Consider the following 27122-nt stretch of genomic DNA (forward strand, 5'->3'; position numbering starts at 1 on the left):
GCTCGAGGAGAGAAATTATGTTTAAATAGAAAAATGATTTACACTACATATACTCCTTTTCTGCCCTCTTTGTTGTTGACTCCTAAATGTAAAATGCCACTGCTGATTAGAGCGCTATTTACGCACAGGTGGGTGCGCAGGCCGGTGTGTTACTGGGCAACCTGTGTCTTAATGTGTGCATAATGTAGACTTTAACACAGCAGTTTACGGCCAAATTCACCTGCGCCGTGAGGGGTTTAATCAGTGTGGTCGATATTCTCTCGTCGGGTATCCCGATGGCCGCAGATAGCACAATAACATCTCAGCACGGTGAGGGCTGATACCCCGCCGAAGGGAAATCGATGGACAGACTGAGTTAATTATGAGAAAATCAATTAAAAGGAGGGGATCTATGGGCTTTATAAGGCCGAGCAGAGAGCTCGCACCGGCAGAGAGGAGAAGGGGAGAGCGGAGAGAGGACACCTTCCTGCCGTTGCCTGCCTCTCGCTCTGCCTGGCGGCTGCGCTCCCGCGGTCCGCTGGCTGGCTGCACGGTCCCCGATGATCAGCTTTGCAGCGACATCGTCTGAAACCGCGTAACAAAGTCATTTTAATCCTGTCATTTCACCACCAGAACATCGCTTGAACATCTTTGTGATGACATGTGGTTGGCACTGATGGGCACACACCTCAGAGGGGGCAGTGGTCCTCAATGCTCACGGCTGCGGTTTGGTTTCCAAACACATTTCTGACCATTTCTGCTTGACCTTTTGCTCTCCATTAAATAATAAACACTACAAGGATGTAGCCTTGCTCACTATACCTCTACAAATGCCCTCACATGTTCAAAACCAAACGTGTTGATGGGAATCATTCTGTGTCTATTTATAGCTGACGCCACTGTCACGAGGCCTGAGTGTCCCAGGGTTGCATATTTGATTTTGGGAGGTAAATATGTAATCTAGAGGTAGATTATACTGCCAGTTTTAGAGCAGGGATAATGCACGTCCCCACACGAGCTTTTCAATGAATGAAAGGTAAATTTGAAACTGTATCACGTGCCATTGTGAGCGCGTATTTCGTCCCGTTATAGATTAATTTAGTAGTGCGCTTGTATTATGAAAAACCCACCAAGCTGTAGGTGCGAACAGTTCAGAGTTACCATATTAAAAATCAGCCAAACATGAGAAGTGTGAGCCACAGGACTCAGACTTTAACCCCCATGAGACCGAGGCACAGACCGTTGGTCAGCCGGCAGCTCTCGTTGGGAGTGCAGCTCTAAGGCAAGAAAAAGAGATTTTCTCCATTTAAGATATGTCATGCATTTGGATCATTTAATTTACCCCAGGTTGCATATTATACGCCACTCTTCAGGAAAGATTAACATCACTTCTTTGTTGCATATTCATGCTTGCTCCATAGAGAAATAAGGTTGGTGCTTTATTCATGCGAGAACCCTTAACTTACCTATACTGCGTCTTTATATCTATTAATATGCCAAATAATAATGTATTTTTTATTCCATGTGTCCAAACGTTTCCTTTAATGTGCGATAATGATAATAAGGCACGTCAATAGTTGGTGTTTTGAGTGCTTTGAGCCTCTTTACATCATTACATTTCTAACTTTTCCTCCTAACCATTCAGTGTAATTTCAATGTCACTATGCCAACGTGTGTGTAGGTGTGTGTGTTTTAATAGGCTACTCCAAAACATCTGCGTAAGCGAACAGTAAATATACCCTTAACGTAACTTATAACTGAAATGTTGCTTGGAATTAAATGAAAACCCAGAATTTAAAGCGAAGAGGATTTGAATTCGGTTGCACAAACACTGTTGCTTTGCATTTGATAAAGTTTAAGATAATAAAGATTAAATCTCCAAATCGCTCCGCTTCGACAGCCGATTTGATCAATAACTTAAACTAATTGATCAAATAGAACGTTTTTTTTTAACTTCATTTCACTTGTTAATTCGGCAGTCTACAGGTGTTCATGTTTACGTTTTGCCAGAGAATATGTAAATTTTCATGAAGATGTTTTCTGCATATTAATATTTCAAGACCAGTATTCCGAGTTCAGATCCTTTTTCAATATTGCAGCTTATCCTGTGGAGCTTGTTACGCCAAAATGTCTATTTATGGACGTTTGCATATTATTTAAATGTCATTACTTATTGTTTCTTTTTTAGTGTTTAAATCGGTATAGGTAAGCAGTCTTCAAAGTGTTCAAAATTTCGATTTTAATTTTGAGCTTATTTTAAAGAAATTGTAAAATAATTCAGAAATATTTTGCAACTATAATTATTAAGCAGGCCTTTTTATTTTACCTGCATCTTAGTTTGTGTAATTCGCTTTTATTGGTCTAATCATGGATCTGTATTGCACATTGTCCGGCTGGTATCACCAGGAGTAATTGTTTAAAATGTCGTCTTGTGCAAATATAAAAGAAGTAAATATAACACAAGAGCTGACAGTAGTGACTCTGTTTGAGGTTATCGCATTAAAAGACAACAGCAACTCATACGGACATGTTTCTATTGGAAATCGTTACAATGCAAGGGCTGTTTAGAAAATATTTAGAACCCATTTATTTATTTGGGATAAAAACGTGAAAAGTGAAGACGTAAAATAAATGTAACGTGTAAGTTGGCTTGCTTGTAAATGTATGTGGTCGAGTATAATACCTGCAACTTTATAAAGTTTCTATAATAATGACGGAGTCAAATCAAAAACACAGAATATATTCAAAGGCTGTTAATTAAGTGGTGGCCCCTGTGCATTTCAAAAAATAAAACAGCAAGCTGATATCCCGATACAGTATCTTCATAACATGCTCTCATTAACGTGTTATCTGCATGGATTTTAAAAGCAGCCTGTTCAGGTGAAGTGATTATTGATATTTTGTAGATTATCAAAATGGGATTGAGATGTGTGTTACAACGTAACGCCTGTATATGAGCTGGGGCAGAACTGGCATCCTGACACCCTGTTACCTTATCAACTTGAAACAGACCACACAACCGATATATTCAATTTTATGGTTTATATTAATCTCTATGCAGCCTGTCCGAAAGCTCATTTCATAAAACGGTTTATTGGCTCAGTTTTGGTGTCTCAAAGCGACATCGCTCTTGTAGGATTTGATTTTTTCTATAATATTTTTGTTACTGGCCAGTTCCAGTTGATATCAAGCACCACAGGCAATACGAAATTAATCAATTTTCTGCTCACGACTCCCTTTCCCAAATGGTGTGCCTGCTCTCCGCGGCCCGGTGCACAATGCGGTAATGACCCCCAGGTCAAAGATCGCTTGGCCAGTTCCTCAATTAAGGCGGAAAGATTGCAGTTGCACGATTCATCGTTTTTGTGACAAGAAGGGGCCGGCAGTGACCGGTATACACAGAATATATAAATATAGCATTTCCCTAAACATATAACTTTCTCCCCAAAATTATAGACAAGTGCCCTGCGAAGTGGACTGGGTATGGTTTCAATAATTTCTGAAATAATTGGTCTACTTACTGAAACATAGTTGGAAAATGTGTGTTAAAAATATATTTTAATTTCAATATAATGTTTACATTTAAGATGTAGCTCATGGTTAGTGTAAACATACTATATATTACACATAGAAAATAGGATAACCACAAAGTCAAACATATTGTCAGTGCGGTGCTTAATGCCAATAATATATTTTCATATAGGCTCTGCTATTGAGGAAAAGGAAGAGAAATTGTCCAAACGTCATGTTGTTGTTTTTTTTTGGGGGGGGGGGCCTTGTGAGTACGTGTACAGACAACTCTGTCTGTCTCCTGTGGAAGGATTTGGTTTTTTTCTCCACATAGTCATGTATCAATTGTGGTTATTGAGTGTAATCAATGGGCAATTCACGATCATCGCCACATTGATTAGCTGATAAATGGCGGTTGAATTAATCATCCGAAAGGATCCTGTTATCGATGGCGTTGCCTTTCTTAACCTGACCACTCAACCAGTACATCAGCCACATAGACTGAAGCCTCACCAGCACAGACTTTAATAATTGACAAAAGAGAAGTGATAAATTGATCAAAAATGACCACAATGAAGCAGGCCTCTTGTGAGGCCACACATGTCCATTATGTGAGTGTGTCTGCGGGTTTGTGGTTGGAATACATCAAGGGCTTGGGGTCAAAGTTCAGTTTCATTCCAGACTGATGACCCTGCAGACAGACTGACCTTTGGAGGTCTAACAGCTGGGGGAGAAGGTGCCGTATTCTGGACCGGCCAGGGAGAGGAGAGAGCATAGGGAGAGGGGGAGAAGATGAAATTAGAGGAGGTGATATTTAGGACAGAAGGAAGGAAAGTCAGAGCAAGGGGGAGTCAAAAAAGAAAATCGGCAGGGAGAGGGATGAAGATGTGGTAACCACACTGGGCCTTGAATATATCCTTGTGGTTTTTGTTGATCTATTCTGCTGTGGTCTTCCCTGGTTTTGGTGCTTAGCTCTGGTTTAAAGCAATGAATTAACACCTGACCACATCTTCTGACCCTACCCCCTTCCTCCAGCTACCCCCTCCAGATTAGCAAATGTGTGCTATCTAGCCTGGACACACACACACACACACACACACACACACACACACACACACACACAGCAACGCCAGCAAATCCCAATCACACATGTACACACATAGCTACTTAATGTATAGAGAGTAAAAAGACCAATTCAGCGCGTATGTCCACACAACCTTTGCACATCCCATCGTCTGTCCACCATCTGATTCTCCCGAGTAAAGCCTCAGTGTGTCACTGCTTGTCACCGTAACGGTCAGTCTGTAATGACTACCTCCCCCCACCCAATGACCTGGGAGGCAGACCCCCTCCCTCTCCGCCATACACTGCCCCTCATCCATTTTACCTGCAGAACGGAACCCAGCATCGGCCCCACTGCCACAGCTTTGAAGCCCGTACACGCTCACACCCTGGCACCCTGCCACACCCATGACCGATAGCTGTTGTATACGCCAGTTTACACCTGAATTCTGTAGATTTCCTACATCTTAAAATGAAAACATACATACGGTTTTCATGCACAGTGGTGCGCACAACAGTTAAATAATGTTTTCTCTTTCATATATATATACAAGGTGTGATTTAAAGTGTCAGAGGATGCCTGGAGTCTGGATTTTAGAATTTTGCAAGAAAAAACAACAAAAAAAATCATTGTAACCTCAACCATTTTGTGAAACTACTGTTTTTAGTTGCATAGCTAGAAGCAGCGCTGCAGATTTAACAATATTTAAATCTACAAAAATGATTACAAATTTAGCAGCAGTAGTCATCTATACTGGGACACTTGAACCACTTTTATGGGACAAACTAATGTATCACATGTATAAAAAACATTTATCTGAAATTCTGTTCTAATATAGTTTACATGAAGTTGTGTAACATAATTTATTTCTAACCGCTCCAACACTGAAAACGCATTTGTCTACTTATCAGCTGCAAATGTGGAAAGTTTACTTTCATTATTGTGTAATGATTTTTTTTTTTATTGAATAATATACTCTGTAATAAACAAAACAAATCTAATACACATTTTACTAAATATGAAACAGAACTAAGGTAAAAATGTAACCAGCAAGTGTTATATTCTTGTAAATTTATTTAGATGATTACTGCATTATTTTATTAAGGCATTTATTGCATTTACTTTCAGAACTAGAACCCATTTTCTATTGACCAACTAATGAATTAATCAACCACGTGTTTCAGGGCTGTTGTAATGGTGAAGGTTATACGAGTGATGATTATGGTTATTCATCATATGAGCCCTTTTTTACCAATACTATCAGATGCCAGAGAATTCTTTACATTACAGGGACGGATGCCAGTACCCACATATTTTCTCTGATGCCCAGCAGGCATTAAACTCCTAATTCTTGACAGTGTTAGTGCTGTGCGTTACCCATTGAGCATCGCAGGACCACATCCCCTTTCCTCACATCCCCTACTCTCACATCCCATCTCCCACAGCCTCCCTAAGGCTATTGTGCCGGATTGATGGCCGCTCCGGCCGATAGGTGAGGGGGGTCTCGGCAGGGCTGGTCAGCAGAATTTGTAGTGCCCGCCCTCCGCCTGTGAGTGTCAGCAGAGAGCAGCCAGTGTGTCTGGCTCGATTAGGTTTCCTTCCCATCTTCCCACTGTGTCAGACAGAGGAGGATGGCAGCAGAGAGGGGGAGAGCAGCGGGAAGTTGTCCAGAGGAGAGGGAGGACAACAGAGGCAGGAAAAATACATCTTTTTATCCCTGCTCTCTCCATCAAAAGCCCTGTGCAGTTTCTCTTTCTGTGTCTCTTGCTCTCCTGTTCTCTCCTCCTCTATCCTGCCCACCTCTCACGTTGTCCTTCTTTCACCCAAACCCCTAATCCCTCTCCTTTTACCCCACACTCGTTCCTTAATCCTAAATCTCTTCTTCCCTCTCTCTACCAGCCTTTTTTCAATTGTTCTCCCTGTACCTCTCTGTAACCCACCTCCTCCCTTTTCTCCTTTCTGTCTATCGCATCTGAACATGCCACATCTCAGCATAACCCCTTTACACACTCCAGATGACTGCAGCACACCTTATTTTCTGTCATTCATCTCTTGGGCCTTTTTTTCAGTTTTTACCTCCTGTTGTTTTCTTTGTTATCATCCACACATCCTCTTTTTGCTACTAAATCTCTGCTGAGCTTCTATTTTTTTATATGTTGCTTGCTGGCCTCTCATGCTAGATTTAAATGTAGACTTAACTATTGCCATTTTTCCATGTAGCAAAAATTACTGTGCAGTTGTCACGTGGCAGAGATTTTCTTTCTCCACCAATTTTAGACACTGCGGCCATTTTGTTGGATGTGATCAATTTTCTGTGATTTGGCTTTGGTGATTTCCAGCCTGTCAGTCTCTCTGTTGTGTGAGGGCTCAGCAGTGTTGCCATTTATAGCTCAATGTTTTCAGCCTTAACTGAGTTTCAAATATAGGTTGTGAATATTGGAGGGGAATCACTGACAGATTTTCCATTATCAATTGCATAACAAAATGTTGTGTTTTTTTGCCCCTTACAAGCTGATGAATGAAAAAGGAAAACAGCTAAATTGATGCTAAACCATGGTGAAAATGTACTTTCGCTTCCACGGTTTGACTTTTTTGTTGTGAGAGTGGGCTGTAATTTCACCCCTGAGTTTAACCACACAATGTTTCACAAATAGTGTTTCCGTGCCACCTCAGCACCGCTCATATTATTCAGATAACAAGTAAGCCTCTGTCATGTCCTACAAAATAGGATATGTTTTCTTAATCTGTCAATGGCTCCGGCCCTGAAAGACTTTATTTTGGCTGAGCAATGAAAGGTTCAAAAACATCAATATGGCTGAGCAGGATAAGAAGAAAGAGCCATATTCCAAGTCTGTATCGCATTCCCTCCATATCCTCCTATTTGTATGGTGCAGATATTGGGTCTCAAGCGAGAAATCAGGATTGCGTTCTCTCAGAATGGCAGCATCCTTCTGTTGAAGTGGAATAGGAATGTTATACGGAACCAATGCATCCAGACTAGCCTGGACAGCTCAACAATACCCCTTCACACTTTCTCTCTCTCCTCTGCTCTCTTCCTCTATGTCTCTCTCTCTCTCTCTCTCTCTCTCTCTCTCTCTCTCTCTCTCTCTCAATATGTTTCTCACTGTCCATCTCCATCACAACCACAACAGTGTGCAGGACGAGGTGTGGATTGGGCCTAAATGTAGAGTCGTGTCGTCCGAGCCATGATTGCCTAGCTCTCACGCTGGGTCAACCATGGAAATAAAGTCTGCGAAGAGAGGAAAAGAAAAACAAACAAAAATCTTCTTGTAGTCATACGCCTCTCACTTCCATTCTCTTGTGCGTTTAACGTGTGAAAAAGGATTGCTGAAAGGATGTCAAGAAGAAAGAGATAGGAAAAGACAGACAGTTATCCTTGCTTTGCCTCGGCTGTCACACTACTACGTGTATGGTTAATAACTAATTCGAAAAACATGCACGTGGCTTTTCAAATAGCTTGTACGTCTGAATGCAATTTAAAGGGTGTTTTATGCAGCTGCCTGTGGCTGATCAATGCTGTTCCTCTCGTCATGCTGTAAGAATATCACATTTATATACAGTCATTCAACGTTGGGCAAAGGAAGAATTTTGCATTGTCTATGGATAAGGTTTGGTTTGCAGAGTGTGATGTATATGGATGTGGTTGTGGGCTGTATTAAAGTCGGTAACTGTCAGTGCAGAGAAGAGAGCAGTCTCAGCACTGCAGACAGTGATTTCACTGATGTACAGTCGCTGCTTCGGCCTCCTTTCTTTTTCCCCCTCACTCATCCTATTTTCAGCCTTTCATTTTTTACACAAGGGGAAAATGAAGAAGAACAAAACCAACATATGAAAACTAAAATATGACAGAGAGGGGAGGGGGAGGAACAGAGGAAGGAGAGGCAATCTCAGAAAACAAGAGGGCTTTCAAAAGTAAGGGATGAAAGCTAGTCAGGCTGTTATTTTTGAAAAATGATCCTTGTGTAGTGCTCCTCTTAAGAGCCAGGTACATATTATTTTATCTTCCTGAGGAGACTCAGTGAGGTGTTTTGGCACCAAAAAAACCCCAACAATGGTTTACTTTTAAGTTGCGCAATTTGTTGTCCATAATGTGTTTTTGACAGGCATATGTTAAATCACTTATCAGCTAAATGTACCTTAAATCTGATGTTTGGATTATATTAAAAAGTAACTCATAAAATTGTGAAATTTCAGCATGCATCTGCTGTTTATTATTACAACATCTTGAAAACCAGTTATTGAAAAATCTCTTGTATTTGTCAAATGCACTGTATCGACCAGTTCGAACCGGCAATGTGCCACTGTGTTACAAGCAAACACGCGTTCTGCCTCCAAACATGTACTTCCTCTTTCCTTAACGGAGGCTGCAGGCTGGCGGGCCAGTTTCTGAAACCTGAATTAGAGTGAAGCTGACGTCCGGACAGAGTAATTTTGAGTCCCCCTTTGACCCTTAAAGCCAGGGATCCCACAGAAAAGATGAGGCTCGTGATTTGATGTGATGTCTGGGAGGAGAGGAGAGAGAGACTGGCTCTCGGCTGCTACTGAATCAGAGAACATCGTCTGTGTTGATGGTCAGTCCAACAGTGAAACACCTTAACTATCATACTATCAGAAAGCATCGTGGCTCAGAGTTTTGCCCTCTTAATCGCACCGCTGGGTAACAGGTGATATTGTTTGGGGAATATTTCTAATTTTACATGAGATAAGATTTCTAATGAATGTGTCTGCTATTTAAATGCAGCTTCAAAAAGCCTTTCAGTGTGTTTGTTTGTCAAGATCATAAGAAATTTCACTCGTTACTGCTACTGCAGATGTATGTGTTGGAATGTGTGTGTGTGTGTGTGTGTGTGTGTGTGTATATAACACATGTCTTCTGTATCAATAGGTTAATAGCTGAGATGTCAGTTTCAGTGACTGGCTGATTAGTTGTGTGTTCACTAATCCACAGTGGGGTGGGGAACTATTGGCTTTCCCATTGATTTTAGCGTGGTGAGCAGGCAGAAGATAGAGAGAGGGTAGATCTATTGATTGACCCCAAATTAGCCCCCCCACCACCCGCCAACCAATTCTGCCGTTCCCGCACTCATCCACAGCCTCCTCATTGGGTGCCCGGCCTGACAAACATTTGTTATGATTGAACGCTTCAACAGGGAGAGAATGTCTTCTTTTTGATGTCGTTGATTTGGAAGTGTTCAACAGTGGGTTGTTTGTGATTTGGCTGTCAGTTGATTGGCTGTCTGGTGAGGATGAGTGCTACACTGCACTGTCTCTGACCATAGGGAGCAGCTGGTTTGGATGCCTTTGATGAACCAAATAGCGCCATTTCCAGAGGGAGGGTATTGCTTTTGTGTGTCTGATCACAAACCGTAACCTTATTTGTAACTCTCCGCTCTGTTACATGTTTCTTTTTGCAACAAAGGCGAGAATATTTGTGTAGAAAGTGTGGATTAGGAATCTGGCTGTGTCCTTCCACCCACATCCTTCAACTTTTCCTTTACTCCTCTGTTGTCCTTCATGACTGTCACCCCACTGCATCATATTCTTGCTTTTTGCTGTTCTTTATCTCCATTCCAGTCCCTCGCTCCCTGCCTTTCTCAGCCCCTCCCTCCAATCCTGCTTTCCTTGGCTCTAAGCTTTGAGCTTTTTCTCCTGAGCCTTTCCTTCCCGTATATCACTCCATCTCATCCCTCTCTGTCTGCCTCTGATATTCCTCTTTAGGCCTCCGTCACTCTCTCCCCTCGCTCCCCTGTGTCTGTGTAAGCAAGAGAGAGGAGGTTGTTAAACATTTTTCTACCCTCTTAATTGTTTTGACTGGGCCGATTGGCATCCCGATTAGGCCCATTGATTTCCTGGCGCTAAGTGCATTGATTTTTAAATTTCTTATTGATCCCCACTCTAAAGCTCCTGCACACTCACTCACACAGTCTCACCGTTCGCAGGGGCAGAGATGGAGAAAAGGATTGAGAGGAGAGAAAAAGGGAAAAGGAAACAGATTGGTAATAGGTAAATACACTGAACGGTGACAGTGTAGTGAATTAACAGAGTGATAGGAGGAGATGAAGAGCAGGAAGTGAAGAGGGGAAACAGAGTTATGAGCTGTAATGGATGGTCAACTGAATGTTTTTTTTTAAATCACTACACCTACATTTACAATATGTTGTCATAATTTAAGTCTTTTTTATCTTTAACATATCTGGCTGCCCAGCCAAATAAACTGTAAAATGTAAAGAGAATCCATATCTTTGTAATAACAACTGACAGGAGTTGCCAGCCTGGTAGCCGCCCGGACGGAACATGTTCACCTGTGAAGAATAGTCACTTTATTGGTGAACAGAGGTTTATGAGGGATATACAGATATTGGAAATGTCAGTGATGGAATGGAGTGTTTTGTCTTTGCCTTGCTGTTTCACATGGTCTGCAGAGCCTACTGGAGACGTGTGTGTGTGTTATTTCTGGCTTATGACTGTGTTAGGCTTTAGAGGCCCACTGGACTCTGAATCTTACATGCCCACTGGTGTTTCTCTGAAGGTAGTGGACCTAATTGGCTGTATCCGTGTGTGTTTGTGTGTGTGTGTGTGTGTGTGTGTGTGTGTGTGTGTGTGTCTCTCTCTCTAAACTGTGTCTCCTTTTGTGTGTGTGCACAAGACACATGTGTTTTTACATCTGTTTGTATATTTGTGTGTGCGTCTGTGTGTGCATTTGACCTTTTCTTGACATAAGTGTTGAGGCTCAAATTCAGACACTCAGTTGATAGCATTTTTGTTTTGTAGCCTCTGTACTTGACCAAATTGTGCTAACCTTTTCTAAAGTCATTTGCTGCTTTTCTTTCTCAACGTGTAGTTGAGTGCCTTGCACAACACACAATATATGGACCATATATAGCATTACTGTGTTGCAATTACAATTTACTCTGTGTAGATCCACTTAAGATAAGTGCTTTCAAATGGCAAGCAAGGAGAAGCAAATATTGTCAGCAACATGAAGAGAAAAAACTTCAATAGCACTGTCATCGTCAGGAATAATGGATTGCTGCGCTGCAGTGACATTAAATGTAGGATGTTTTAAAGAATGCTCTTTAATGGCTACATTTTTATGGAGATGTTGAAGCTGGCAATGACAGTGATGATAACACTGACAGAGGAGATTGTTTTGCTTAAGCTTTAACTGTTTACATTTTCTGTCGGCAGTTTGCATTTGCAGAAAATTTAAAATAACATATTATTTTATCACAGAGTGTGTGTTGGCTAGACAATATGAGATGAAGTGTTTAAAATGCATACGCTGGGCCGAGCTGCTGTTTGCTTTGTAGTGATGGGGCCTGTGTTTGCTCTGGTGATAGGGATGGCCTTATAGCCCACGCTCTCTCACACATGCACACGCACGCACGCACAAATGCACGCACCCATGCACGCACACACACACACAAACATAAACATGTTGGTTTAAAAACGCATAGATATATGAAGAAAACATGTCTTTACTCATGTAAGATTGCGCATGTACGAACACACATATGTGCAGGCTCACGCAGACAATAAGACTCCAGCTGCCAGATGGTCACTCTTATTAACCGCTTTTTTAGATGAGAAGTAGGAAACTGCAGGCTCAGCACACACACACACACACACACACACACACACACACACACACACACACACACACTCACATGTAGACATATTTCTCTCAGCACATGCACATATACACATATGATCAGAGACAGACACGCAACAGCACAACAGCAATGTAATCGCATCCATTCGTTGTCCTTGGGCTCACAGACACCTCTCACACACTCACACAGCCAGACACACAAGCTTCATCCAATACACACTCAAAACATAACCTTGACCTGTCGTACTCCCAGCATGCTGTCTTATACATACTTCATCTGTTAACTTGGGGATGTCACACACACTGAGATACACTTTTGAGTATATAGTGATAACTTGAATAATAACAAACACAAATGTATTCATGTTAAGAGTTTTATCAAAAATTGTAAGATAAAAAAACAAAAAAGATTAAGCCTCCAGTTTTAAAATACATTTTAGAAAAGTAAAGGTTGTCTTGAATTATATAACTCAAGGATAGGATCATTTGAGCTTTTGAGCAGACTGGTCTATTTATTCTTAAGGTACATTTTTAGAATAATGTGAAAAGGGAAATTAAATAATCTATGGTTAAGTCTTCAAACATCTTGTTTTGTTAGACCAACAGGGCAAAACTCAAAGATATTCAGTTTACAAGGATATAAAACGGAGAAATGCAGGAAATATTTACATGAGAAGAATTTGGAACCAGGAAATTTGGGTCTTATTACACAAAAAGTACTCTAAACTATAATAACATTATCGACGATTAATTTTCTGTCAGTTGACAAATTAATCATTGTGGCTCAAATAATGAATTTCTTTGTCACAAAATGGAACCATGGCTCCTGTGTTCATCAAAATGTGTCTATGGAATTAGAGCAGATACAGGCCTACCCAGTGATGAATTTCACTGTCAAAGACAAATTTGAAATAAATTTCTCGCCATGGACTTCCAGCGTGTGTCACACACTGATAATTTCCACAATATCCTTTGCAACCCCCGGGGGCAGATTTTTTCCCCCTGTTATTTCGCTCTCCAGCTTCTCCTGTTTGTTTCTATTCCTGTAAAATGCTGGTTGCCTTGCTGAAATACTGCAGTGCTTTATCTGCCCTCTTTTTCCTCCCTTTAGCCCCCCTCCTACTCTTTTTTTCTCCCCTCTCCCTCCTCGTTTAGTTGGTGTTGTTGTTGTTGAAGGGGTGTGTGTGTGTGTGTGTGTGTGTGTGTGTGTGTGTGTGTGTGTGTGTGTGTGTGTGTGTGTGTGTGTGTGTGTGTGTGTGTGTGTGTGTGTGTGTGTGTGTGTGTGTGTGTGTGGATGGGGGGGGGGGAGGCGATGGTAGCAGAGGCAGCCGGGACCCAATGACGTGGGTGTGACATGTAACCGTGGCGCAGGAGAGGAAATCAATACATGAAAGGATGAGGAGCACTGGGGTGGATTACCGTCTGGGGCCTTGGCTACTGGAGGGATGGAGGGGGTGTAGATGAGGCCGGGGGGGGGTTGAGAGAGTGTGTCTATGTGGAGGAGGAGGGGTGTGGAGGGCGAGAGGCCAGATTGTCCAGTCCCCTCTCTACTGCATCCCCTCCCCTGACCAAGCACTGTTTGAATCTTGACCCCTCCCATCAACCCTCCCTCGGCTTCTAAACACTGCTCAGCGCTGCCATAGGTGAACCTTTGGCTTCACACACACACACACACACACACACACACACACACACACACGCATTCAGGTGCAGTGCACTCAACTATAATGTTGAGTGAACACTGTTCGGCCACTGTGTGCTAACACCGCTGATAACCCTACACTATCTGTATGGGGAATAATCGCCTGATATTACCAGTGTAAATTAAAGAGCCCCAGAGAGATTGTGTGTGTGCGTGTGTGTGTCTGTGTGTGTGCATTTATGTGTCTGTGCTGTGTGTTTGCTGGGATGTTAGTCTTCAGCAGGGTGCGCCACAAACCCAGATAATAAATATCTATAATAAATATCATTATTATTGGGCCAATCTCCCCCAATAACAGAGCCTCATGAAAGATGGCACGAGGGACTGAGCTGGATATTGGCAATATATCAGCATTGATTATTGAGAGTGCTGACAGAGAGAGGGTGGCAAAGTTAATAAAAACTAATAAAAAAAGACAAGGAATACAGAAAGAACAAGGGCTTTAGCTGGATCAGCTGCTTGTACTGTAAAGGAAAGAAAAAGAAGGGAAGGTGGTGGGATACAGGAAGTGAAAGGAAGGAGGCGGTATACAGTCATGGTTTGTGTGTGAGTCTTTGTTTATCTTTGTATGTCAGTATGTATCTGATTTTTTTTTATCACTCCTGGTGTGCATGTGAGAATTTTTGATTGTAAATTGGCATTGACATTTATATACACACACACACACACACACACACACACACACACAGCTCACTTTTTCTCCTGCATATGTCTTCTTGGATTGATTGGGTATTGGTTTGATCTGAACTTTGTGGTTGGGATCCAAAGCCTCCACAACCTTGCCATTGGCACTAAGCAAGATGCACAAACACACTCACACCCGCTCGCTCTCTCTCTCTCTCTCTCTCTCTTACACACTCTCACACACTCCACACACAAACACACACACGCAGACGCACACCAACACTCACACACTGGCAAAGACACCAACAAACAAACCTCATAAAAGCCCATGCATCATATCCATATTATCTTGACAAATCTATACATCATGTCAGAGCATGGCTTTATGTGAATATTGCATTTTGCTGTGTTATTGGTGTGTGTTTGTGCAGGGAGGATATGAGAAGAGTGTGTTGGTGCATTGTGCTCCTGGGTTGAGATGGGACGGGTCGACAGTGAAAGAGCGTTGTCCATTCTAATAGCGCCTTGTTAGGCCGCTGACAGAGCCAGTAACGCAACTGTTGGCTGCTATTGATTCCAGACCGACGCTGTTATTGATGAGTGAGAATTTAATTCAACCAGCTCGTTTGTCAACATGACATCACCATTTAACTACGACCATGACATGGATGGAACACCCGCGGATGAGCTGGGTCATGCACACACATAAAAACACACCAACATAGAAAGGTGCACAAGAAACGGCTGCACACACACAATTTTCCCATGCAGTCTTTATAGATACACGCCATTTCATGGAAGCAAAAGAATGGGTTCTCAGTAAAAACTTGCTTCTGCTTCTTATGCATCAATACAATGAAAAAAAAAGTGTTATATAATATTCAAACACTGTGTTTTCAACCATTCAACTCAATCATTCAAAATGAATAACAGGCAATTACCAAGAGTGCAATAAACTATATGACTAATGCATGGTCCATGTTATGACTAATGTATAGCCTAAGGATACTCCTGGCTCTTTCTGATTGGATAAATATTTCATGCCACATGCTGACCTACTGCACATGACATGGAAAACATGTTCTGGTGAGGAATTGAATAAATTGCTTCCAATGAATACATTTGTTTGTAACTAGTAAAGGAGAGAATAAACACCTAACCAAACCACCATCTGCAAACAAAGTACTTTTCAACAGTCGTCACTTTTATTTTATTTTATTAAAGCATGACATTAATACTGTACCCGTTCTTGGGAAATGTAGTGCAATTACATCTGATAAAACACTCCTGAATAACAATTGTTAGCATAAAAGAAATAAAAATATAAAGACATAAGTTGTTAGTAGTTGTTGCTATTTGCCGACTATACAAAGAAAAGAAAAGAAAGGTTGCCGCAATTTATGAACTTTTTTATTTAGCAGATTTCATACATTAATGATCAGGTGCAGAAGATCAAATTTGAAATTTTTACATTACATATTTTTTGTATACGATTTTAAGTAAAAGCACTAAATTGCAAAAGCGAACCATAGACTGTAGGAAGTGCCAAACACAGTAAAATGCTTTAAATTCAAAAAAGTAAAAACTGTATTCAGTTTTCTAATTGATTGTAATTGATTATTTGTATCACATTTCCATGTTGGTAAAAAAGTATATATTGTACACCCAATATACAATAATCAACCTTGATCACTGGACTTTACTGTTAGTATTTAGTATCCAATATTACATCCATTACAGTATTTCTCTATCGGAGAAAATAGAGGTAAAGAAAGAGAAAGACACAATTTTGGAGAAGCATTTTTTCAATACAGCAGGGGGAAGATACAGCCTAGAAGACAATGGGACCAGCTATATATCTCTGTATGGATTGGGAGGCTTGATAGGGAGGGAGGTGGGCAATCAGGACCGTGTGGGCCCCCGATGAGAGCGGTCCAGCAGGGGTTATTGGCTGGAGCTGCCCCCCAGGGAATCTCTCTCTCTCTCTCTCTCTCTCTCTCTCTCTCTCTGTCGTTGGGCCCATGGGTCTCTCCGGGTCCCTGGGGAGTGAAACTGTAAAGACCGAATCGCTGCAGGGGCCCTATAGGCACCAAAAATGAAAAAACCCAAGGGGGGCACTCTGCTGAATTTAGGTGGTCGGTCGTAGACACAGACCGACAGATGGACTGAATCTAAGACAAAAAATAGATAGATGTCATCTCCAGGTATCACAGCCTTTGTATTCTGTGTGTTTGAATGTGTGTATTTTACTTGTCTACTTTTATAAGAGAAAGAAAAAGACAGTCAGAGAAGGAAGAGAGTTTGTTTCTCCCTTCAAAGTTTTTAGGTCTTACATCTACTGTAGGATAATGACATCCGAGCATCCTCTGCCGGTTTGTGAATTCATCTGAATTTTATGTGCAGGTGCTTTGATTGTGGTGTCTCTTTACACGTGTGAATACTTAGTTGACAGTTTTCTGTTAGGTTGTCTTTGCCGTCATGTCAGATGGAAGAAAAAGAAGAGTTTGGTCAGAAGAGTGTGTGAAGGACGAAGTGGTGGATGCTGTAGGTGTAAGCATCCCTCCTCCTCCTCACCTCCCCATCCTCCTCTACCCCTCCAACACCATCTTATTTTCCCCTCTTTCAATCTCACACACCCTCCCTCCATCCCTCTCTTCCACAGACGCGCACAACCACACTACATTCTACAAGAAATAATTGCTTTTGTCTGGAAGGAGTGTAGGGAGGAGGGAAAGGGGGCGCGCATGGCTCCCTCTGTGGAGAGAAGGGGGTCTTTGAAGGACAACTAGTCACTTCTCCCTTTCCTCCTTCTTTCTCCTCTCTCCTCTTCTTATCTCACCTCCTTTTCCCTCATTTTCTCTCATTTGCTTTACCTTACTCCTTACTATCAGTATTCCTCCTCTCCTTTCTCTCCATGTCTCATTCCTTCATCTCCCTTACTTCTCTCTCCTCTTCCTCCCATCTCTGTCCTGCTCTTGCTCGCTTCCCCTCCCTCATTGGACCTGCGGATGTCATCTGTCATACGTGAAGCGGAGGGAGAAGGACAATAAAACCTGGTTGTCTACTACAAAGGATGACACATTTTTCATAATTAAGAATATGCCAGTTTAAGGTGCAGCACACTTATCTTAACAGTGTGGCTGTCTGTTGATGACAACTCTGATGCTGATGGCAAAACCATATGTGCAATTTCCATGTAAACAGGCCTGATCACTCGCAGCATTAAGTGAGCAAGTATAAACAGTCCAGCCGGATAGGGCTTTCAGGCCCTACAGGAGCAACGGCTTGCTCATTCCTATTGATTTGCCCGTATTGACTGTGATGTTTAAGGTATAGATTTTTCTATTTAAAAATCTATATCGACAATAATCTGGTGTGTAAGCACCCGGCGTTGACTGATGCTGGCCTGTAATTGACAGCGTGTAACATGTCGGTACCGGGGAGGGAGAGGGCAGGAGGCAAGGCGAGGCATGCTGGGGAGGTGTGTGTGTGTGTGTGTGTGTGTGTGTGTGTGTGTGTGTGTGTGTGTGTGTGTGTGTGTGTGTGTGTGTGTGTGTGTGTGTGTGTGTGTGTGTGTGTGTGTGTGTGTGTGTGTGTGTGTGTGTGTGTGTGTGTGTGTGTGTGTGTGTGTGTGTGTGTCCGTCCGTCCGTCCGTCCGTCCGTCCGGGATGGAGGGAACAAGATCTGGGAGCAGGAGGGAGGAGAGAGAGGTGGTGATCACCTCAATCATGGAGGAGCTCATCACTGACACCTTGGCTCTCTTATGTAGCCTATTCTTATTTACTTGTGTGTTTTTGTAGTTTTTGCATTTATAGTATGTGTATACAGGTTTAAAAAAAAACAAAAAACGCAAAAATCTACTTTCCTCCTGCAACCAGCTTTACATTTCTTATGCTTGGAACAGCAGTGGTCGCTCTTGTCTTTCTATAACCGAATAACACTCTTGTCCGCTCAGGAGGGCTTATTAAAAGCAGCAGTGATGAGATAACTTAATTGTGTGCATGCTGGGTATTATGGTAGGTATTAGCGTTAAGCACTTATAGGTATCCATGGATTTTCTTATCGGGTCTTCATCCCTTTCCCAAACAGGACGATCGTAATGCACTGATCACCATTGGCATCATTATAGCCGGTATTATTAAGATGGGGGAAAAAAATCCAGAAATCAATACAGGATACCTTTTGCAGCGGTAGTGAAAACGAGGGAGATGTGGGTGGGTGGGTGGGAGGAGGGAGTGGGGGGCTGGAGGGAGGGAGGTGCGGGGGTGGGGTGGTGATGTGTGAGTAGTAGCGGGTCCTCTCTCGCCTCAATGTTGCGGCCATCCTAGTGGCAGATCGCTACAATCCTGGAGGGAGCCGGGTCGAATGAGCTATTGGGGTTCCCGATAATAACGGGGACAGACAGACAGGCAAAAAAGACACACAGACGGATGGACGGAGATAGGCAAGTGTTCCGAAAAAACCGCGAGACCATAACCGGATTCTATAGGTTTTCTTATTTCCGTTGTTTTGCTTTTTTAGTATTTTAAATTATTAATTTATTCGCTGTATTTATTTATTTATCGATTGATTGCGTTTTAATTACTGCCTTGTGACAGAGAGCGAGGGAGGAGGGGCGTTAGAGCCAAGCGCGCGTTGTGTTTGTGTGCGTGTGAGAGTCCGTGCAGCTTTCCCCCCCCAGCACTTGTTTATTTATTTGTTGATGATAGCCTTTATTGAAGCTGTTTTAAATGTGCTCGCGACGCGATCCGCTGCTTTGCGCGAGCGGATGAATGTCTTATGTAGCCTAGCCTCCATGCAAAGGAGAGAGAAGAAGGAGCGCGTGCAGCTAGAGACCAAATACAATAGATCAAACCAAATACTACAGAAATCCAAATAAGACTTTCTAACTCTGCTGGCCTTTTTACACTTTCTTGCCTCTTTCTACGTATCATCCTTTATTGTGCTGTTTTAAATTGCAAAACGAATACCAAAGCTGAGCCCGGCTGTTGATGCTACAGGAGCAGGCTAGCGACTGTTCTCATGCCTTTTCACACCTATAGGAAACATTACTGGTGAGGAGTGAGAGGATCAAATGAGCTCTATGTTTACTCAAGGAGAACGCTTTAGCAGTGCAAAGGTAACAGAGAGACGCAGGTGCATCGACGACAGGCAGGTGTCACGCAGGTTTTTTAAATAACGCCACTACAATAGGCCTGTAATTGTAACACAACTTTTCCGGTAGCCTGTAGAAGTGAGGTCTGATCTCCTCTCTATCCGTCTGTGTGTTAGTCTGGACTGTATGTAAGCTAACTGCTCTACTCAAGGGACCATCCTACCTATATGTTCTATGCACATTTACACCAAAACTAATGCTGGCCACCAGTCGACAACCACAAATGTAAATTAAAGGGCGCCGCTTGCCTACATGTGTACACACCTTACGGTGAATGTTGTGAGCTCTCCATACCAAATATTTACCCAAAGCTGTCTACCAGAGAAACGGACGAAGACACAGAAGCTCCAGAAGAGGACAGAGCTTATCAGGTCTACAGCAGTTCTGTCAGATTATTTGCATCAAAACAAGAAGCCGGAGGAAGATCATGTTTGTTCCCTTGCCGGTGCCGTTCGTGTTTCAGAGAACTGCCCCTGACCTCAACGCCTGGCGTCTCAAGTCCCCTCTGGCTCTTCGCTCCAACTCCGGTAAGAATGTTTTTCTCCTTCCTGCTACACATCCTCCATGTCGGTCAAACTCGGCCATGCAGACCCGCCCCGCCTTGCTCGGTGCCGATGCACTTGCAGCGGGGAGAGTTGTCGGAGCACACACCCACTAACGAGCACACACCCCCACACACACACACACACACACACACACACACACACTCCTCCGGCTCGTCTTGAAGGTTTAAAACGAGTCCTTTACACTTGCGGGGCGATTGTTCAAATCACAGAAGCTTTCCCGAGCGATCTGAAATGTCCAGACTGATTGAAAATTAATTGCGTAAATTGTCCGTTTTTGCTGTCCATTCTGTGGAACGATGCGCCACTGGTCCACCCGTGCATTGTTTAATTTCCACGCCGACGATGTCCTTTTCTCCGAGTATATTTCCCTCCTGTCTCTGTCCCCATCCTTCCCCTCTCCTCCACTGCCTGCGCCTGAGCCTCAGCCTCCGTCTCTCCCCAACTAGACTCTCGGCAGGCAGGGAATATTCATGCCAACTTATCGATCCTGTGGAGATCGATTCCTGGGCCGGTGGAAGCAGGGAGAGGAGGAGATAGAAGAAGAGAGTAGGTACACGGAAGAGTGCGAACATACCACATTAGACAGGAAATCCCGTTGTTCTCACGTTTTATTTCATACTATTTTGACATTGTGTTGTATTTATATTTACATACATAAAATATGTTCGTGACTCGACTTTGAGCTTGGTGAACATCTGTGATTTGCCCGGGGACTGTTGTGGCTCTGACTTGCATGCTGGTTGCGACTCGCATCTTTGTAAACACCACTGGAAATAGACTTCCAGTACATCTCGCTGTCCCATCGCTGCTTGGCTGCTGCACGGTTGAAAGCGGAGGAGCAGAGGGAGTGTGGAGTCAGGGAGGGGGAGGGTGCCGGCTGGGGCGCCGTCTGTGTTTCATCTGCGCTGAAGCGGAATAAAAGGACGCATGGTGGGAGCAGCCAGGCTGGCTTGAGTATGTAAAGACTGTCGTTGGGAAAGAGCTCCAGCATAGTCCTCAATTTCTCAGACATGCACATTTCCCACACTACATATTTGGAGAGGGAAGGGTGCGCTGGCTCTATAATGTTTTCTACACTGCACTCAAAGAAGGCAAACATGTAGGGAACTGAGAGTAAATTCAATATGAGGTCAATGGGCTTTTATTTCTGACGCATCTCAGCACTGAAGTTATGCACTAATGCATATACAGAAAGTAACTTGCGTATCATTTCGCAATGGTGCGTAAATGTGGCCGGTGTGCACCTTATTCGATGGATGGGCTCTTAAAGGGCCAGCCGCCCCCCCCCCCCCCCCCCCCCCAAACCCCCCCAGTGATACAGCTCTCCACTCATTTCCAGATCAGTTCAAGCCCATTTGATTTCAGAGATGCTAGGCTTCACCCTTACTCCACACAATCAGTCAACAGTGCCATGTGCATGTGACAATGAAGGGGAAGGTGATAGAGGGGGGGAGGGATGAGAGGGACCTGTTACCTATATATTTAGAGATATACACACAGACAAGAGGGGTGAGTGGTTGGTTGGAAAGAGGACGAGGGGAAGGAGCAAGGAACAGGGAGGAGGAGTTTTGCGCTCTGCACGTTGAAAAATGGCGAATGTCAGAATGAGATTTTAAAAAAAAAGTGGAAAGAGAGAGCGGGAGAGAGGGAGAAGTGGGTGAATGTAAGAGTAGATGTCATAGTGAAAAACGAGGAGGGAGAGGAAAACCCAGTTTGAGCTTGAGAGGTGAGCGTAAAACACAGGCGAGCCATTATGATGCAGTGTCCCGGGCCGGGCCAGCATCTGACTAAGCAGGCAAACTGATGGGATGTGTACACAGGCTGCTGGATTCCTTAGATGGTGGGATAACAGTGATAAACAATGCTATGTTGATTTTATTCCATTCTGATAACACAGTACAAGGTGCTGTCCTTTTCAAACTTAAAGGGTTTGTTGCTGAAAGAGTGCAGGGTCAGTTCAACATCTCAGGACTGAAACAGGACTGCGCTGTTGTATCTTCAAGAATTTTGCTTTGGCAAACCACGAGAGACGGCATCACACAGAAATAGCAAGATAGAGTCGACACACCACAGAAGTGTCTTCTGTAGCTTGTTGCCTATTACGGCATTGTGCCCTTGAGCTCTAATCTGTGCTTACCCAACCTGCACTGGTAGCTCACAGAACATTTTCATACCCGCACAGACATGTTTTTTAGGGAACTTTAAGTTCTTTGGATTCAAGCTCTCAGTTAACTTGTTTCTTTGACTGGTGGCAGCGCCTTGACTCCACTGAGTTGGAGCTTTGTACGGGGTCAGAGGTCACAGCAGAAGAGTTTGATTTAGCCCCACCTGACCCTTCTCTGCCCTCCGTGTTTTTATTCTCTTTCATGTTACAACAGGCCTAGAGCACTCATGCACAACCCCTGTGGGGGCTCACACTCGCACACGCACACACACACACACACACACACACACTTTTGTACAAACAAGATAGCCATGAACACTTACATGCTGGCACAAACTGTATCACACGCGCACACAGACATACACACACACATTCAAACACATCTTCATGAAACAGAAGAACCATCATATAGCATAAAACGAGGATGTTAGTTTTCCACCTGGATAGCGAGCTGCTGTTACTGATCCAGGTTTTCTTCTATTTTTAATGGCGCTGTGTCTGTGAAGGTACAGGTCATGGCCGTTGCTATGTGAACTATGCGTGTGTATGTGTAGTAAAGTGGTTTGTGAAGCCATCAGCATTAACTGGTGTATGAAAGTTTAATGGGACATAGAGGTGAAACCGCAGGTTTTCCCACACAGTGCAGGGCGTGATATGAAATGTTATGATGGGACATGATGGAGACTGGAGCTTTTTTTCTCTCTCTCTCTCTCTGTCTCTCTCTTTCTCTCTCATTCACATACACTTACACAAACACCTAAATTCAGTTTATCTCAGCTATGCACCTTCTGTCTCACACCATTAACCCCTATCTGCTACCATATACTGTCTACCTCTCTCACACTTACATTTTAGACTCACTTCATTCCTGTTTTTGAATTTCAGGCAGGGGTACATACAGTTATTGATATTTGTATTCCTCATAACCTTTTCTGATCACGTAGGGCCAATCTGATGTTTTTATTAAGTTCAGCATATTCCAAAAAATCTTTAGTCTTAATCCATCACGTCTACAGTTCTGTGTCTGTGCTTTCTGGCTACTTTCAAGACATTCCTACATGTTTTTGGGGCGCAAGCACATGTCTTTGGTGGCGGACATTTGCTCTGTCTGTTTGAGAAAGAGGGAGTGTGTGTGTGTGTGTGTGTGTGTGTGTGTGTGTGTGTGTGTGTGTGTGTGTGTGTGTGTGTGTGTGTGTGTGTGTGTGTGTGTGTGTGTGTTTGCGTGCGTCCACAGGCATGAGCAAACGTGCAAACTAGTGTGTGTAGGTATAGATCGATTTGTGGAGGGGAGCGAGCAAGTCGCAGTGTTAACATGATTGCAAATGACAAAATGTCAACCTGGGTTTGTTAGCAACATAATGGGGAATCAATAGACACAAGAAAGATGTCAATACTACATGCTTTATTGCATTAAGCTACCTTTCTCCTTCTCTGTAGCCCTCTCTCTCCTCTTCTTCTTCCTTTTCCTCCCACTCCCTCCTGCTCTCTGTCACTATACAATTCTCTCTCCCTCCTCTCCCTGTGGTAGTGGAATTAGATTGCAGTATATGAGCCAGCCACAGAGTTCTGAATGCAGCCGGCTGATGGCAGAATGCTTTGGGCATGAATTGAATCTGTTTGGCTATTTACGTATATTAGGCTTGGGCAGATGTCAGCCCGACACAGTTTGACAACATAAAGGGGCCCGAAGGAGCCACAGCAGTGACGTCCTATGTTGAACTGATGCATTAATGCAATGAGACAAAACGCATTTGAAATCCTGCTCCAAGACAATTATAAAAAGTATAAATATGATACTACTAAAATCATCTGGCAACAGAAAAGGCTTGTTTATTTCAGCATAGCATAATTTCTGAGCATGTAATCACCTGCTCTTGTAGTTATGTACTTAAAGTGAAAATGTATACATTTTGGAATTAAACCTCCTATACACTTTATGATTAATCCACACAAATCCAAGTGTGTAATGATAACACTGCTATTTGTATTATACACTTCTTTTAATCCTATTATCTGTTTACCTTTTTATGGATTTGGCACAGGTGTGCATGTGCAACTGAAGGTTGTATTCATATTTTGTTATTGTTAGGTGGTGGACCTAACACCCTGTAGCCGTGCGTGCGTTTGTGTGTGTGTGTGTCTTGTGTTGTGTGTGTGCGCATTGATGTGTGTGTCTGTTAAGACTAATGTAGTATTAATGCTGATGAGGTCCCAAAGGTCATTAACAACAGTGAGTGGTATTGAGTTTCTCCCGGGGAACAAGACGAACGCGGACACACACACATATACAGTACATCAGCCATTAGTGTATTAATAACCATTGCCCCACACATATAAACACACACACTCTTGCCAGGCAATGACCTTTACCCATATGCTGTAAATATGCATACACTTGCAAACACACGCAGAACACATACATCAGTACACAGCAAGACAAATCATGCAAACATATTCATCTAAAGAGCTTGATGAGTTGCATTTACAGGTCATCCATTATTCTTGAATGTGGTCCATACTGACTTCATTATTGGATTGACACATACCACATACACAAGCTCGCACTCTGAGGAATAATTGTGTGCACTTAGTTGCTGTGTCCAGTGAAATACAGCCCAGCATTAGTCCTAATCAGAGCCTGGGTGAGCAGGCCACTTAATCAGAGCTATCACCTGGAGAACACACACAGAGAGGGATAGATGGAGCTTGTGTGCATGGGTGTGCGCGCAGATAATCAACACATCAGCAGGAATGAACACATACAAACCACCTGATTCCATTCTGGGTATTGATTTATACCTCTTACTGTGTTTCTCATTGCCTCTCCCTCTCTCTCTTTCAATAACATAGAGATGACGTACGTAGGCAGAACTCAACCATACTTGACCTCTACATGGGGGACATCCTGTTGTGCTCTCTGTGTGTGTGTGTGTGTGTGTGTGTGTGTGTGTGTGTGTGTGTGTGTGTGTGTGTGTGTGTGTGTGTGTGTGTGTGTGTGTGTGTGTAGACTCTCAGTCAGTGGTGGCTTGGCTGGGATCAGGGTTGGAGTGGGCTTCGCCACACGCCACCAATCACCCACATCAGACTAGGCAGTCTAACAAGCTTTTGAACTCCCACTGACCATATTGAACTCTTGATTATCTGATTTTAGGGCTTTTTTCACCAAAGATTGTCTGATTTATTCAAACCCAACACAATTATTCAATACAAAGGCTCAGCAGCAGACATTCCTCTGGTCAGAGAACCAGAGCTTTCTTTGTAGCTAAACACCTAAGACTGGACAGTCTATTCGCTGAGATGACTGTTCTCATAAACACACCAACAATATGTGTGCGCCAGCCTCTGTCTTTTTTTTTTGTTGATAGCTGCAGGCTGTAACCTCTGCCACCCTGCTCATGTGCCAGTACATTTAGATAATAAAAAAGACCAATAAAACCCAGGGGTTTGATTGGGTGTCTCCCCTTAGCCCAGCAGAGCGAACAACTAAATCAGAGGTCCTTCTCTCCATTTCATTTAGCTGATAAGATTTATGGTAATGAAGGGGTCCTATTAACCTTTGGGGTTCCATTGCTGTCCTTCAGAGATGAGGGTGGATGAGAGTGCTTAGCGATCAGGTTTTGAGGCGGAGGCAGCGAACATGTCCCATCATCGCAAATGCACCCTATAGACTGCACATGCACTCCGCTCACACACGTACACAACGGAGACTCTCCAAAAGCAGCTCAGCCCTTAGAGAGAGTTGAATGCATGTTTAATCTCCCGCCTCTTTTTCTCTTCTCTGCATTTTCCCTTTTCTTTATCCCCTATATCCTTCCCGCTCTCCATCCTTCTCTCGGAACGCTCTGTTCTGAAATTAATCTGTTGTACTCCACCAGCTCTTCTCCCTCTCATTGCCTTGTGTAATCTCTTACTCTGCCTTTTTTTATATAAGTACATAGTCCCACTCTTTCTTTTATTGCTTGAGAAAACAAGTGCCAGGATATTAAAACATAGTCTAGATCTGATTAACTTTAAACTTTCAAAATATATTTCAAAAGATAACTTTCCAGGCTAAATTAATAGAACTTTAAATTTTGATACACCTCCAGTGTGTTGCTAATTACTCCAACTGGGTTCCCTTTCTATTGTACCTGAATCTATTCATACCAACAATATTCACTGGTCGTCTATAAATATTAGGAGGCAAAGAGAAAGAGGGGGGAGAGAGGGGAAGACAGAAGGGGCGTAAACCCCTCCTCCTCCCTTACAAGGGCTGCACCCCTCAGTCCCTTTGTCTGCTTATAAAGGGGACGAGGAAAGAGGCACAGAGCAGGGGGTGCTGAAGGAGTGACTAAGTGACCTCTCTCTCCCCTTTCTTTTGACGCTCCCATGTTCTGTCCATTTTGTTGCGCACGTCCCACTCCCTCCCTCCTCTTTCATCCTCTTTCGTTCCCCCTTTTTTCAGCCTGGTTAAGTCGCCATGGCTGTTGGCCTCATATGTCCTGTCCTCTTCTCTCTCTCCCCCCCCCCCCTCCCCTCCCCTTTCTGCCAGCATCTTAGGCTACCGCAGCCTGGTTGCCAAAGTGTCTGTAGGACACATTAAGACCCATAAAAGCCTAGTCTGCGGTCACACTCTTAACCACCAGTCAGAGGTAGTGTACAAAAGTGACTTTAAATGAGTCTGTGATTACCCTGGAACATGGAAAGAAACTAAAGTGGCCAAGAGAGTATGAGACAAGGCCGGAGC

The 27122-nt window shown here is 43.2% G+C and overlaps 1 protein-coding gene across 4 annotated transcripts in view; it reads left to right on the forward strand.

Annotated features, from left to right (window-relative positions):
- Positions 1-19190: 19190 nt before the first annotated feature.
- Positions 19191-27122, forward strand: part of pou2f2a (POU class 2 homeobox 2a) — a 39421-nt gene continuing 31489 nt past the window's right edge. The window contains exon 1 of one of the 4 annotated variants that reach the window (XM_034874161.1): positions 19191-20193. In XM_034874161.1, coding sequence (XP_034730052.1) covers positions 20094-20193 — 100 coding nt within the window. In that variant the 5' untranslated portion in view covers positions 19191-20093. The remainder of the gene's footprint in view (positions 20194-27122) is intronic. The other 3 variants (XM_034874163.1, XM_034874166.1, XM_034874164.1) reach the window with 3 other exon arrangements.

This window comes from Etheostoma cragini, chromosome 6 (genome assembly GCF_013103735.1).
Source record: "Etheostoma cragini isolate CJK2018 chromosome 6, CSU_Ecrag_1.0, whole genome shotgun sequence".
Lineage (NCBI taxonomy): Eukaryota > Metazoa > Chordata > Actinopteri > Perciformes > Percidae > Etheostoma > Etheostoma cragini.